General features: G+C 41.7%; 1 protein-coding gene across 3 annotated transcripts in view; it reads right to left on the reverse strand.

Moving 5' to 3' along the window:
• Nucleotides 1–14414, reverse strand: part of BEST3 (bestrophin 3) — a 37899-nt gene that overhangs the window by 15665 nt on the left and 7820 nt on the right. The window contains exons 1-4 of one of the 3 annotated variants that reach the window (XM_026648795.1): nucleotides 13149–13314; nucleotides 10296–10390; nucleotides 9494–9727; nucleotides 359–513 (exon numbers count right to left, since the gene is read on the reverse strand). In XM_026648795.1, coding sequence (XP_026504580.1) covers nucleotides 359–513; nucleotides 9494–9727; nucleotides 10296–10390; nucleotides 13149–13300 — 636 coding nt within the window. In that variant the 5' untranslated portion in view covers nucleotides 13301–13314. Of the gene's footprint in view, nucleotides 1–358; nucleotides 514–9493; nucleotides 9728–10295; nucleotides 10391–13148; nucleotides 13319–14414 lie in introns of those variants that run through there. The other 2 variants (XM_024212659.2, XM_024212660.2) reach the window with 2 other exon arrangements.

Consider the following 14414-nt stretch of genomic DNA (forward strand, 5'->3'; position numbering starts at 1 on the left):
TAAGCCCCCTAAAGATAAACAACTTCTCCATCTTTTGCGTTTTTTTTTTAACTACAGTGGAGTTACTCTTGGTTTATAGCAGTAAAAGTGAGAGCAGAATTTTGCTCACTGATTTGGTATTTCAGTCAATTATGTCTCATTTATATAAATATTGTCACATTAAGCACTTGGTGGTGGAGTTGGTTTTGTGCATAGTACATGCGTAGACAAACACACTTGGTATAAATCTAGAGTAAGTCCACTGAGGTGGGGAGGAAAAGATTGGAAAGTTGTATGTAATAGATAAAGTTATATAGGTGAACAGACAATGCATAGTGATTTCAGTATCTGTTTCTGTAGATTTATTTTTCCTACTTACATTCATCAGTGTCTGAAGGTCTACACTATCTCTAATTCTACCGTCTTTTCGTGCCTTAGATGCTAGATTTCCAAACCAGACAAATGGAATCCAGTATTTAAGATGGGGAGACTTAAGATGATCAAAGTTTTTTCTTTCATCTACTGTCATAAAACCTGTTTACAAAAGAAAAATAGCTGGTTTATAGTGTCCCAAGGTGCAGTTAGTTTGCAAATTATTGGTTCCTATGTTGAGAGCTCAAGTACTAAAATAGATTTTTATGGAACTTTAATTTCCATGCACCAGAATGATTCTGAACAGTGTGTGTGTGTGTGTGTGTGTGTGTGTGGTATTTATATAAAACTATACTGAACTCTACTCATAGCTTTCCCCATTAGTTTCCTTCTCCCATTCTTCTCTGTAGTGGACCCAGCTTCCCGATATAGAGCATCAGCCTCCTTGCAACATCTACCTAAATAAAATTCCAGGTTTATATAGAAAGCTAGACCTCTCAGATAATATACATTAGTCTAAAAATAACTTATTTTCTTATATGCTGCTGAAGTACTGCAGTTGTACTATACTAGTATTACACACATCACTCTGATTTAATGTTCTATTTTTAGGCAAGAAGAAACTAAATAATATCAAAAGATTATCATTCAACACTAATTGCTTGTTGTGGTGTCTTAAAACTTGTTGAAAGTTATAGTGGGGTCACAGGAGCTTCTGACTCGGATACATTTTCACTAAAATTTCAAAGAGTGAATGGGCAATAATGAATAAAAGTGTGTTTAGTAAACCAAGTTCAATGGAGAATGGATTTACCGCCCTTAAAATGCTTCTCGGCAGGATTTTGTTTCTTTTGGTTTATTCAGTAGTGTTAAAAGAGGGAAAGAGAACTCTGCTCAGAAATCCCAAATCTCTGGGTTCACTTTACCCTCCCCCACCAATTAGAAGGATATTGGGATTCCAGGGGCAGAAGGAGGTGGAGCCAGGGTTGTCTCTAGCAGCATAGCTTCATTGGAGTAGCATTGTGCATATAGTGGAAGTGGGAGCAGGGTAGCCCCAGAGCTGGCCCAGAGACAAGGGGACATTGCTCAGAAAGTGGATACTCTGGGTTACGGAGGTGACCTCTCCATGCCTGTTCCACTGTCCTCTCCCCACTTCTACCTACTCGATTAATGGGTTGGGAACCTCGCATTTTCCCCATGCAGTGGGGTGATCTGGCTCTGGCCACTGTCAGGTAAAAGCTGGTCCCAAAGGTAGGTTTGGGGAAAACAATTTTTTACTAATCCTAGGAACAATAGAATTGTTTCCATTAATTTACAATTATAAACCATTTTTATACTAGTAAACACCCCCCTGCAGCATTTGTAACCTCCTCATCCCTGCATTGTGCTACTGCCTGAGAACCAGATGGTGAAATTTACTAGAAACTGACAGTAAACAAAAGTGAACTATAAACATTTGAAGAGTTTCAGAAAACAACTGGCCATGAAGGAAATGATTGGTTCCTTGGTTCCTTCATGCCTGAGTTATTTCTCACCTTGACTATTGCAATATCCCCGCTTTCTAGCTCTCACCTTTCCATTCCGTTCAAAATGCTGCAGCTAAAATAGTCTTACTAAGTAACCAAAAAAGGTGGTTGTTATTTTAAATATTTGTGTGATAGTAATGCTTAGAGGTCCCAACTGCTATCTGGGGCTCTATTGTGCTAGTGATTGTACAAACACATAGACTCCAATCTTACAAACAATTACACACACATGATTAACTTTACTACTGGGAGTCAAGTTAAGCACGTGCTTAAGTGTTTGCAGGATTGGGGCCTAAATAGACCAGACAGACAAGGATAGAGGGGGAAACAGAGGCAGAGAGGTGAAGTGTCTTGAACTGATTATTAGCACATTCTCCGTGTGCACAAGATAACTGCACAATTGAAGGTATCCCAGGGTTAATGTGTCACTATATTTTTGTAACAGGGTGAACAGATTTTTCTGTGTCCCTGGGAGGAGGTGGAAGGGGGGTTAATTCCCAGCCAGGCTTCAGAGTCAATTTAAGGAGGTACTCCATGTGGAAGCTAATTAGGTAAAATGGGATTATGTAGGATGAACACTTTAAACAAGGTGGCTGGGGTAACATTGGAGCTGCTCAGTTTGGTTTGTATTGTTTGTTTGTTTGAGTTTACTGCTCATGAAGATATATGGAAGGGATGCTGCCAGATACTTTTGCCATGTTTGTGTCAATTTGGGTTAAATCAGGACGCCTGATATAAAGCTCTTTGCTGAGAGGGTAATTTGTGCTCAAACATGAGAGCCTTTTGTAAACTCTCTTTTGTTGTGCTGACCCAGACTCTAAGACAATCACTAACAGGACAGGCATTTGGTAACCTGGCAATACAGGAGATAGCAAAGAGCTGTGCCCTAGTCTATAAAAGTCATGTGGTTACAGTATTTTGGGTAAACTTATAAATATAATCAGTATTTTGGCAATCTTAAAATGCAGAGATATTTGAAGGAGTGACTGGTTAAATATGCCATCATGAGGTTTATTGTTTCTCAGTGATTTCCATATAAAATCTTCTTAGCTGAAATCAAAATGATGGTTTTTCAGACTTTAAATGCTGCAAATTCAATCTGGAATTTGAAAATCAAGCTGTATTTTTTTCTTGACTCTCACTAGTAATACAGATTTTGCAATCAGATCTTCGTTTCCAATTTTCCTAATGGTACATGAATCAACACAGAATAAAAAGAAATGAGATACTAAAAACGTAGTTATGTATGTAAAGTAAGATGATAAGATAGGAGTAGCTGTGCTGAATAAGAACATGAGATTTTAAAGTAGTGTTTTGCTGGGCATAACTGCACGTTAAATTTCTTTTACAGTTACTGTAATAAAACGCAAAGAACAGTAATATTCCAGCTATGTATTGAAAAGGTGTCTAGAAGACGTGCTACTGATTTTGATGAGTAAAAAGGAAAAGTATCCGGTATCCTCAAGTGAGTCAACAAAGTGAGAGTTCAACAGAAAGATGCAGCTCTTCTGAACTGTTCCGCCAGTTAACAACGGAACACAGCGAGACTTTTAAAAAGTGCCTGTGCAGTTCTGTTGCCAGCTTTAGTGATCATCATCATAAAAAAGCAGCCGTGGCCAAAAAAATGTGATGGCACAATCATGGAAGCTGCTGTAACGTTTTATAGAGCTTCTGCTTTTCTGCTGGCCCTGCTTGCCGCTACAAGATAATGAAAAAGATGTTTCAGTCAGTAGGGATAGAGACTAACATACAGACCCATAGAGTTTAAGGCCAGAAGGGAACAGTATGATCATCTAGTCCAGAGGTGGGCAAACTACGGCCCGCGGGACCATCCTGCCCGGCCTCTGAGCTCCCGGCTGGGAAAGCTAGCTCCCGGCCCCTCCCATGCTGTCCCCCCGCCCCCGCAGCCTTGTCTGGCCTGCCGCTCCTCTCGGGCAGCGTGGCTGGCTGCGGTGGGGCTGCGAGCTTCTGCTGCTCTGAGCAGCATGGTAAGGGGGCGAGAGGTTGGATAAGGGGCAGGGGGTCTCCGGGGGCAGTCAGGGGGCAGGGAGAAGGGGGGCTTGAATAGGGGATGGGGTCCTGGGGGCGGTTGGGCGGGAGTCCCAGGAGGGGGCGGACAGGGGACAAGGAGCGGGGGGGTTGGATGGGTCGGAGGTTCTGACGGGGGCAGTCAGGGGGCGGGAAGTGGGAGGGGGCAGATAGGGAGCAGAGGTGAGGCTGTTCGGGCACAGCCTTCCCTACCTGGCGCTCGATACAGTTTCGCAATGCCGATGTGGCCCTCGGGCCAAAAAGTTTGCCCACCCCTGATCTAGTCTGACATCCTCGATATCACAGGCTACCTACATCACCCAGCACACACACACGAAACCCAACAACCACAATTAGACCAAAGTGTTACAGACCACTGGAGACTAGACTATTATGTGCCACAGCCATTATTTTTAAAGTTAAGATATTTATGCTTATATCCATTAATGATTAAACAGTTTGTCTGAGGGACATTAATGGCAGGGAGCATTGTCCTTATCACTGAATGCACTGGATTGCTACAGTATGAACATGTTTAATCATTGATGAAGGTTATGGTGAAACAAGCCTCCAAGTAGTCCCGAACTAGTTATTTTCATTACAGTGATAAAGGAAATACTTTCTGTTCAATCAATAACTAGGGAGGGTGTAAAACAGCAACTATTAAAGGTAAACATTTGTAAATTGGCAGGACTAGGTAACTTGCACCCAAGAGTATTAAAAGAATTGGCTGAGGAGCTCATGAACCATTAATACTGATTTTTAGCAAATCTTGGAATACTGGGACAGTTCCAGAAGACTGGGAAAAAAACTAATGTTGTGCCAATATTTTAAAGCGTAAACAGGATGACCCAGGTAACTATAGGCCAGTTAAGCTGATATTAGGGTTGCCAGTAGTTCCGTATTATAAGAGATATCCCTTATTTAAATAAAAAATTGCCTTCCCTTACTACTAAATCAGTATGGGACACCTTTTATCCCATATTTCAACCAGGGAAGTAGTGCCACTGGAGTGGTCTGGAGTGGCACTCTGGCACCTGAAATCCAGGATGGAGTGGCGCTCCAACGGTTGGCAACTTGACCTGGTGCACGGAGTCACAACGCCACTCAAATTTAGTCCAGTTGCCCCTTTGTCTCTGGACCCCCTCTGACAACTGCCCCCCCATTGAAATCTGAAATAGTGCCCCTGCTGGCTGCAGTGAAGCCTCCTTCTGCTGCTGCCTTCCTCAGGCCATACCATTCGTGCAGCCCCCACCCCCGGCAGTGTACAGTGCTGCTGCAGGCAGAGGCCAACAACTGCAGTCTCTGACTCAGCTCCTGGCACTCACATGGAACATGAATAGGAGCCACAGCGGCTGCCTGGCCTAGCGAGCCCTGTGTTCTCTGCAGTACCCAGAGCTGGAGAGCCCGGGCTCCAGACCAAGCCCAGAAGCCTACACAGCAATGAAACAACCCCACAGCCCGAGCCCCATGAGCCTGAGTCGGCTGGCATGGGCCTGCCCTGGGTGTCTAGTTGTGTGTAGACATACCCTCAGAGGCCCTCGGAGGGATGGGGAGGAGAAGAGACTTGCCCCAGAAGCTCAATTCAAGACTGGGACGTCTGAGGTCTGTCCCGTATTTTTGAAGTACAGTGTTGGCATCAATAGCAATTCTGGGTAAAAGCATGGAAAGGTGTATGCGATGCAATCAGTAAAGAATTAAAGGATGATAGCATAATTAATGTCAATCAACATGGTATTATGGAAAATAGGTTTTTTCAAATAAACAATGTAATTTTTTTGAGAAGAAAAGTTTGGTGGATAAAGGTAACTGTATTGATATCATAGACTTCTGTAAGGCATTTGACTTAGTCTTGTGTGACAGTCTGTTGAAAAATTAGGAAAATCATGGGTGGTGCGTGAACACCCCATTCAGGGAGGCTATCCCCTTGCCCCGCTCCTTCTGCCCAAAGCCCACTCCCACTCCACCCCTCTCCCGCCCTCCCCCTGCTCTCGTCCACTGGGGCCAAAGGAGCCCTGAGTCCCCCACCACGGCTGGAGGAGGCCCATCTGAGCCCTGGCCTGCCCACCTGAGCCATCTCTGCTTTGTTCGCCTGAGCCACCCCGAGCCCTGGTCGGTCAGAGGAGCCCTGAGTCCCACTGTGGCCCAGTCTGGGGCCATGGCAGGGAGCATTAGTGGAGGTTTAGGGAGGCTTAGCCTCCCCCAGCCTCCGTGATGCACCACCCATGAGCAAAATCCATACAAAATCATTGTAGCCCATATTAAATGGATTAAAAACTAGCTAACTGATATATGTCAAAAAGTATTGTAAATGGGGAATTATCATTCAGTGGAGATGTTTATAGTTGGGTCTGTTTTTGGTCCAAAACTATTCAATATCTTTATCAATGCTTTGGAAGAAAATAAAAAATCAAAGCTGGTAAATAATGGTGGGTACAGGTAAATTATACAGAGTGATCTAGATCACTTGTTGAGGTGCCCTCATTTGAACAACATGCATTTTAACACACTGAAATGCAAGGTCAGACATCTAGGAACAAAGACTGTAGATCTTACAAGTTGGGATACAGTATTCTGAAATGCAGTGACATGGAAAAGGACTTGAGGGTCATGGTAACTGACTGAACATGAGCTCCCAGGGTGATGCTGTAGCTAAGAGAGAAAACGCAATTCTTGGATACATAAGCAGGGGAATATCAACTAGGAGGAGGGTGGGCGTATTACCTATGTCTGTGGCATTAGTGAAACCATTACTGGAATACTGTGTCCACAATTCAAAAAGGATCTTGAAAAATTGGAAAGAGTTCAACAAAGAGCTACAAGAAGGATTTGAGATTTGGAAAATTCACCTTACTGTGAGAGATTTAAGAAGCTTAGTCTGTGTAATTTATCCAAGAGAAGGTTAAGAGGTGACTTACTTGTACTCTACAAGCACCTCGGTGGGGAAGGGATTTCTTTGGCTCTTTACTCGAGCAGAAAAAGGCATAATGTGAGCCAATGTCTGGAAGCTGAACTCAGACAAATTCAGACTAGAAATAAGATGCAAATTTTTATCAGTGAGGGTGACTAAGCATTGGAACAATTTACTTAGGAACATGGAGGATTCTCCATCACTTGTAGTCTTTAGATCTTTCTAAAAGGTACACTAGAGCTCAAACAGAAGTTATGGGCTTGAGGCAGGAATCACTGGATGAGATTCTATGGCCTGTGTTATGTAGGAGGTCAGAGTAGATGATCATAATGGTCCCTTCTGGCCTTAAAATCTAGTCTATGAATTTATGAAATATGCTTGCAGGAAAAGCAAATGTGTAGCAATATTTTTGCTTTAACAATTTTCAGTTTGACAGCGAGGTGAAAAAATGGCACAAGTGGCTTCCATAATTACTGATGCTCTTTAAGGGTTAGATTCTGCCACCATTGATTATACTGAATGCAGGATCAACAAGTACTCTGTTCCATAAAGCCATAGCTAACTGTGAATGGGACTAATTATGGAGTATTGTATTTTACTCAACATGAGAAAGATGAGCAGAATCTCACCTCAAGTGTTCAGTACTGTAGCTGCGAAATATTTGTGGGATAAGATATATTCAGATGTATCATGTTGATTATATTGTCATGACTTGTTCAGGGACACTATGGTAGAATATTTTCTCCACCTGTTAAGAAACACCAATCTACAGCAATGTATGTACAGTACTCATATGCTGTATCTTTAAGAACAGGCTGTCTTTAGCAAAGAGAGGCAGAGGTGGGTTAGCTTGCAGGAATTGCTGTAATTTTCCTGTGTGTATTCAGAGTAGTTGGCTAGGAGGAATGACAAAAGCTTCACTGACCTCTCAGGCTCAGGTAAACAACTTGCTGTTGAAAAATGCTAGGAAAAGGATTTAAAAATTAAACATAATTTTGGAAAAAGGAAGACATCAACCTGAGCTGGCTCTGTCAATAAGAAAGATGTAATCGGCTGGGAGTTTTTTCTTAAATATTCTAAAACTCTCATGTGTATATAAACAGCATATTTTAACATAGCATAACATCAATAACTTACTGTTGTTTCCCAAAATAATACAGTTTACAAGACACCATAGAAAGAACACAGGAGTTGTCCTGTCGGAATAGACCAATCATCATCTAGTCTGGTATCCTGTCTCTGACAACAGCCAATTCCAAATACTTCAGAAGAAGGTATAAGACCACACCAGGCACTTAACTGTGCAGCAGGGAGGTTGGAAAGGGAATTTATTTTGGCTTAGCTAGTGACTAGCTTCTGCCTTGAAGCATGTGTATGCTCCTTGGTAGACATTGGGATAATACATGTTCTTAGGGGTTGGGGGGGAACCCATTTCTTATGAGGTGTAGTGGTGGTCATGGGAACTAAGTCACCAGAACATTAGAAAAGGGCATTTCCTAAGAGAAGGGATAAAAGATGCCATCTCATTATTCCGTGCACCACTCAAAAATGACAATACCTATTGGGCTGGCCTATTTGCTTATAAATGATGTTGTACGCTACCAGGCAACAGATCCAGGTACCATTCCCAAACTCAGCTTCCAGGATGGATTGATTTAAATCAAACAGACTAAAATCATGGGTTAAACCATGATTTTAATCTTGTTTAGTGTTTGGAATTTTTAGTTATTTTCCTAAAGAAGGGTTAATTCTCACTAGTTGGTTTCAGAGTAGCAGCCGTGTTAGTCTGTATCCGCAAAAAGAACAGGAGTACTTGTGGCACCTTAGAGACTAACAAATTTATTAGAGCATAAGCTTTCGTGGGCTACAGCCCACTTCTTCGGATGCATATAGAGTGAAACATATATTGAGGAGATATATATACACACATACAGAGAGCATGAACAGGTGGGAGTTGTCTTACCAACTCTGAGAGGCCAATTAAGTAAGAGGGAAAAAAACTTTTGAAGTGATAATCAAGATAGCTCAGTACAGACAGTTTGATAAGAAGTGTGAGAATACTTACAAGGGGAGATAGATTCAATGTTTGTAATGGCTCAGCCATTCCCAGTCCTTATTCAATCCTCGTGCTTCCACCAGTCACTTCCACCACTTCAGTGGTTTGACTTTCTTTGAAACTTTGGCAGCAAGGATGTAATATTTAATATTATTCATTTAACTGAATTTAAATGATTTTATTAGATTATAGTAAGTTTAGGCCTTAACATAGGTTGTAAGAATTTCAAATTTAATTGTAAATTCGGTTGTTTTAAAAATAAACTCATGTTTAATTTAAATAAAAAAATCTTTTTAAAATTTTTGTAAAAAAAATTTTTTTTTAAATTCACTCTGTCATCCTCTCACTCCCCTGGCTGAGAAAGGCTGAGTGCAGAGGAGATGTAGCATGCTCAGTCATAAGGGCCTCATCTTGTTCTAAAATGGACCTAGATAAAGAATTTAGCAATGGTGGACTCTTAAGAGCATTTTATCTAATCCTTCTCTGACAGTGGGTGGCTTTGACATGGGGCGGTCTGACAGGGATAAGGGGTTAAAGAGAAGAAAATACAAGGCAGCTCTCCAACATCCCCATCTGTAGTCAAAAGGACAGAGCTTATTGGGGAAAGGAAATTGACAATACCTGCTTCTACCACATGGTCCATGGTTGGAAATCTTTTGTATACAGCTGTGCTCACTGAGCGGAAGATGATCAGGGAAGTTAAATTCACATAACGCATTAGAGTTCTCCTAAGTAAGCGCCCGTATTCATCTCTTCCCTGAATGCTGCTAGAGATCAAGAACATAAGTCTGTCTGGCCACGGCAGATTCACAAACTGGTTCCACCAGCGGTTCACCACCAAAGTAACGTAGAATCCTGCATGTTAAAAAAGTATATCAACATCACTGTTCTTGCTGCAAAACTGACATACACTCAGATCCTCTAATGTTGAGTTTTAGTTCATTCTGTAGGATGTTATCTAGGCTGTAAGGTAACTTCATTTGCCAGAATAATTGTTATAAAATATGCACAAAATGATACAGTTAAAGCCAATTATTAAGTAGCTATTACATTCCAAAGGCCGAATCCTGTAAGGTTCTAAGTGCCTCATGCAAGATGTTGAGCACTCACAACACCCATTCACTGAAATGGGAGTGAAGGGTACTCACCTCACAGGATCAGGCTCAGATAGTTATTTAAACAAACACAGTTAGTGAATAAAAACGTAAATCTTCCAATAGTGAAATAATAATTCAAGCATATGTGGTGTTGACTTGACAAAAGCAAATTGACTTTAAGGCAACCTTAATGGATGGCAGTGGTTTTATTGTGAGACAGATTTCCAACATGCCTTTCAGCTCTGAAATACTTCCATGCATTGCCATTTGTGACATCCTAATGGAGGCAGCTTTGTGGATTCTTTCCATAGGTACACTGTACTTACCAAGCACAAAGGTGACTGGGATTTGTTCAGCATATTTGTCACAGTAAATTGATAATTTTTCAAAGAACCGTTTTTGGTTTCCTGTAAGAAAAAATCTGTAGCAAAAATAAAATGTATATATCCCTTTGTAATACCGCTGCACACCTCGGATATAAAGTGAAGACAATTAAGTATAAATAACCAGATAACTGAAACTAGGAGTGATCTTGCCTAATGTGCACAGATGAATCTTTGAGTTAAATTGATGAACATTTAGGGTGTTAATATTTGTAGCATGTAATAAGGGAGCTGACAGGTGGAGGAATATTATTCGCTAGTCATAAAATATTTCTCATTACTGAAGTGACAAAAACCACTTGTGCTATTCACCTGTAGCATGCCACCTAACACAAATCAATGGTCTTGGTGCAAACTACTTCAGCAAATGTATTTTTGTCCCATTTTTCAACTGGACTACTTAATAAAAGTGATCTGATCAGATCTTCTGAAACTGGAAAGGGGCACTAATCTGTACTTGCTGTTTTGTGAAAACTACTGTTTCCACATCAGGGGGTATATCTCATTTACTACTAAGAAATTTGTCTTGGCCATAAGTTAAAATGCACAAAAAATCAAATATATTTAAACTAAGGCAACTATAAGCTGTATGGCAGAAAAAAGAATGGAGCACAGTGTAGAATGATAGCTAATGAAATACAACATTCTTAAACATAAGCAATTATTTTATTTATATATAACATCTTACAGTTATCTTATCCCATATAAAAGATATACATGGCAAATATTTGGGGTTGTTTTACATTTGTAAAATAAAATCTGCTGTTCATATAGAATGCTTTCCACAGTGTACACTGAATAAAGGGGAGAGTTTTTATGTACAGTTTTAAAGTAAGAATAGATTTTTTTTAAATGAAAGGTTTTTGTTGTTGTTTCTTTACATACCAATGATTTAGTCTTGCTACCAGCTATACCGTGCTGTATGCCTCTATATCTTGGAAGATTAGTGATTGCCCATATAGACAAAGTAAGTCCAAAGAACTTGTTTTACATGGAAAAAAAAATGTTGAGCTCCAGTTCTAGTTCTAAAGAGGGACTGAAAAGTAATTTGAAGTCATCCCACGTATTTTATCAGTGAAAGTCTTCATTCCATTAAGAAATTTTGTCTTCACCGAGGTGAGATTTACCATGGGCAGAGGACTAGCATGAGACATACACCTAGGATGACCAGACGTCCCAATAAAATCGGGACCGTCCCGATTTTTAGCTGTTTGTCCTGCGTCCCAACCAATCTCTGGTTGGGACGCAATTTGTCCCGATATTTCACTCCGCCGGCAGTTTGTGGGTTTTTTTGCTTTGCTGGCAGCACTGGGGTTTTTTTTTTTTCCCCCCCCCCCCGGTGTCCCAATATTTTCTTCCTCTCATCTGGTCACCCTACATACACCCCGCTTAAGTCACACTTGAGGAATTAATTGGGACTTAAGTGTCACATAGGTCTTGTGCTGGCCTTTTGCACAGGGATAAATTTCACCCTGACTTACACACTGATCCTGCAAGGTGCTGCTGTTGAGACTCTCCTGTGAGGTAGTAAGGGAGGGATCCACAGAAGAACTTAGGTGCCTAAATCCCAGACTTAAGGCTTGTCTACACGTACAGCTCTGCAGTGGTGCAGTGCGCTGCTGTAGTGGTTAATGAAGACGCTACCTATGCCGATGGGAGAGCGTCTCCCGTCGGTGTAGGTACTCCACCTCCCAGAGAGGTATGTCGACGGGAGAAGCTGTCTATGCCTGGGGTTAGGATGGCATTACTATGTCACTCAGGGGTGCAGCAGGATCACCAACTCCTTCTTCAGCTGTTTTGTGTAGAGCAAGGCAGGTGCCTTAAGAAATGCCTTAAGTTAGGCACCTAGGCTGTCTGACTGCAGGGGGAAGATGCCCATTTGTGAATCGCTAAGCAAAAATAGGCACTTCCTTGCAGCCCAGATTTAGGTTCCTACCTTGAGGGGATGGGCAGGACTTAGCACACACCCCTTTTATCAGCATTTCCCATTGGCTAACTCAGGCGACTCCTGGCATAGTGTGTGAGCTTTTGTGGATCACATTCTTAAGCACCTATCTCTCTCCATTTATTGTATAGGGATCCTGGTCGCCTAACTCGGCTTTGTGGATCAGAGTGGTGCTCCTGGATTTTCTAGGTGCCTAAAAGTAAGGTGCCATGGCTCTCAGCATTGCAATACCTAGGTCTCTTAATGGATCCCGACTTGAGTGCCTCCAATTTCTACTGAGTAGATGCTTGGCACCTTGCGAGATTGGGCTCTTAAAAACTATGGGCTCTTATTGCAGTCCTTACTCAGGCAAACCTCAACTTCCTATTTCCTGAGAAAGGGCTACATAAATGGACCATAAAATAATCACCTTTCAGCATTTCCTATTAAATTGCCATCTATTAACAGGTGATGATATAGACGCATAAGTATGACAATGTCTAGACTTCGCAGTTCAAAACAGGTCATTTAGTCAGTGCAGAGTTAGAGTGGCAAAAACCATGTAATGACATAGGAGTCCTGCAGATGTTTATATGGCATAACATTTTTGGAAGATGACATATACACAACAATCATCAGCTAGCATGCGGCTAAAATTAGAATCACTTGAAGATGATGGTTAAATAGTAATTTAACATTCCAAAAATCATGTGAGATATAAATGACATTAAAAAGGTCTAAGCAAAAGGTCATGTTATTTAGTACAAAATCAGTCATCAGCCAAAGGATTTGAAGTGAGACAGTGCCTTTTACATAGCATTTGATTCTGATTAAGAAGGAGACATGAATATGTCACATGGAAACACATGTACCTGTACAACACACTTATTGCTGTGTAAAGACTAGCAAAGGCAATAAATTCCCTATACAGCAATTTGTAGATGCTGCCTTTCCACTTGAGGAGTAATCTGTGAAATCCAAAGAAGGTGGCATTTGCTACTTTACTGGAGTAAGTGACTGTCATTGTCTTGGCAGGTTGTTTCTAGAAAAGTAAAAACAAGCAAGAAATTGACAGTGTTTTAGAGTGTATCTTAACCCATATATATATATATAGCTATAGTTAGCAGTGTATTTGTGACCTGCAGATTGGATTACTGCAACGGGATTACTCTTGAAGACCATCCAGAAGCTCCAGCCAGGGCAGATGTACCTTCCCGTCTGCCTGCTTGGCAGCGTCAGCTACCTGGAGCATACAACACCTATTCTTCAAAGATTCTACTAGCTTCCAACTTGCTCCAAGCTGCGGTTCAAGTGACTGACTAGGACTTCATGACATTTTTCTAAATTTCCAATTTTGTTGAATTTTTTGTTCAAAATTTCAACAGAAAAAACAGAAGGACAAAATCATGAATTTCCCTGCCCCATTTTCATCCAGCTCTGGTATGATCTATACACCCCAATGTGATCTAGGGACTGCCTCTCCTATTTTATGTCATTGCAGCAAGTGAGATCACCTTGGGGGCTTTTCTAACAGCCCTGATATTTGAGTGGCTGGTGGTAGGACAGTCTTGTTGGTGCCTTCTTCTACTCCAACAGTGCAGTTCCCAAGTTAGGTCACAGTCCAAGACCTAGCTATTCTTCTTCGAGTGCTTGCTCATATCCATTCCAGTTAGGTGTGTGCGCGCCGCGTGCACGATCGTCAGAAGATTTTTACCCTAGCAACACCCGGTGGGTCGGCTGTGGAGCCCCCTGGAGTAGCGCCGTTATGGCGCTGGATATATACCCCAGCCGACCCAGCGCCCCCTCAGTTCCTTCTTACCGCCCCTGACGGTCGTTGGAACAGTGAACCGCGGCATAGCTGCTATTCACTATCCCTAGCTTCTCATTATTGTTATTATAGTTAGTTGTATATATAGTTATTCAAGTTCTTAGTTAGTTAGTTGTGTAGTGTATATATAGTTGTAATATTGTTATCGGAGGTTTAGGGGGTGTTTTTCCCCTTTTCCCCCCCGGCGCACAGCCGGGCCCATGCCCAAGGCTCCTGGCTTTAAGCCGTGCGCGTCCTGCGGGAAGCATATGCCAACAAGCGACCCGCATAGTTCCTGCTTGAAGTGCCTTGGGGAGGCTCATCCCGCAGA

This window comes from Terrapene carolina, unplaced genomic scaffold, assembly GCF_002925995.2.
Source record: "Terrapene carolina triunguis isolate 2854851 unplaced genomic scaffold, T_m_triunguis-2.0 Scaffold68, whole genome shotgun sequence".
In the NCBI taxonomy this organism is placed as follows: domain Eukaryota; kingdom Metazoa; phylum Chordata; order Testudines; family Emydidae; genus Terrapene; species Terrapene triunguis.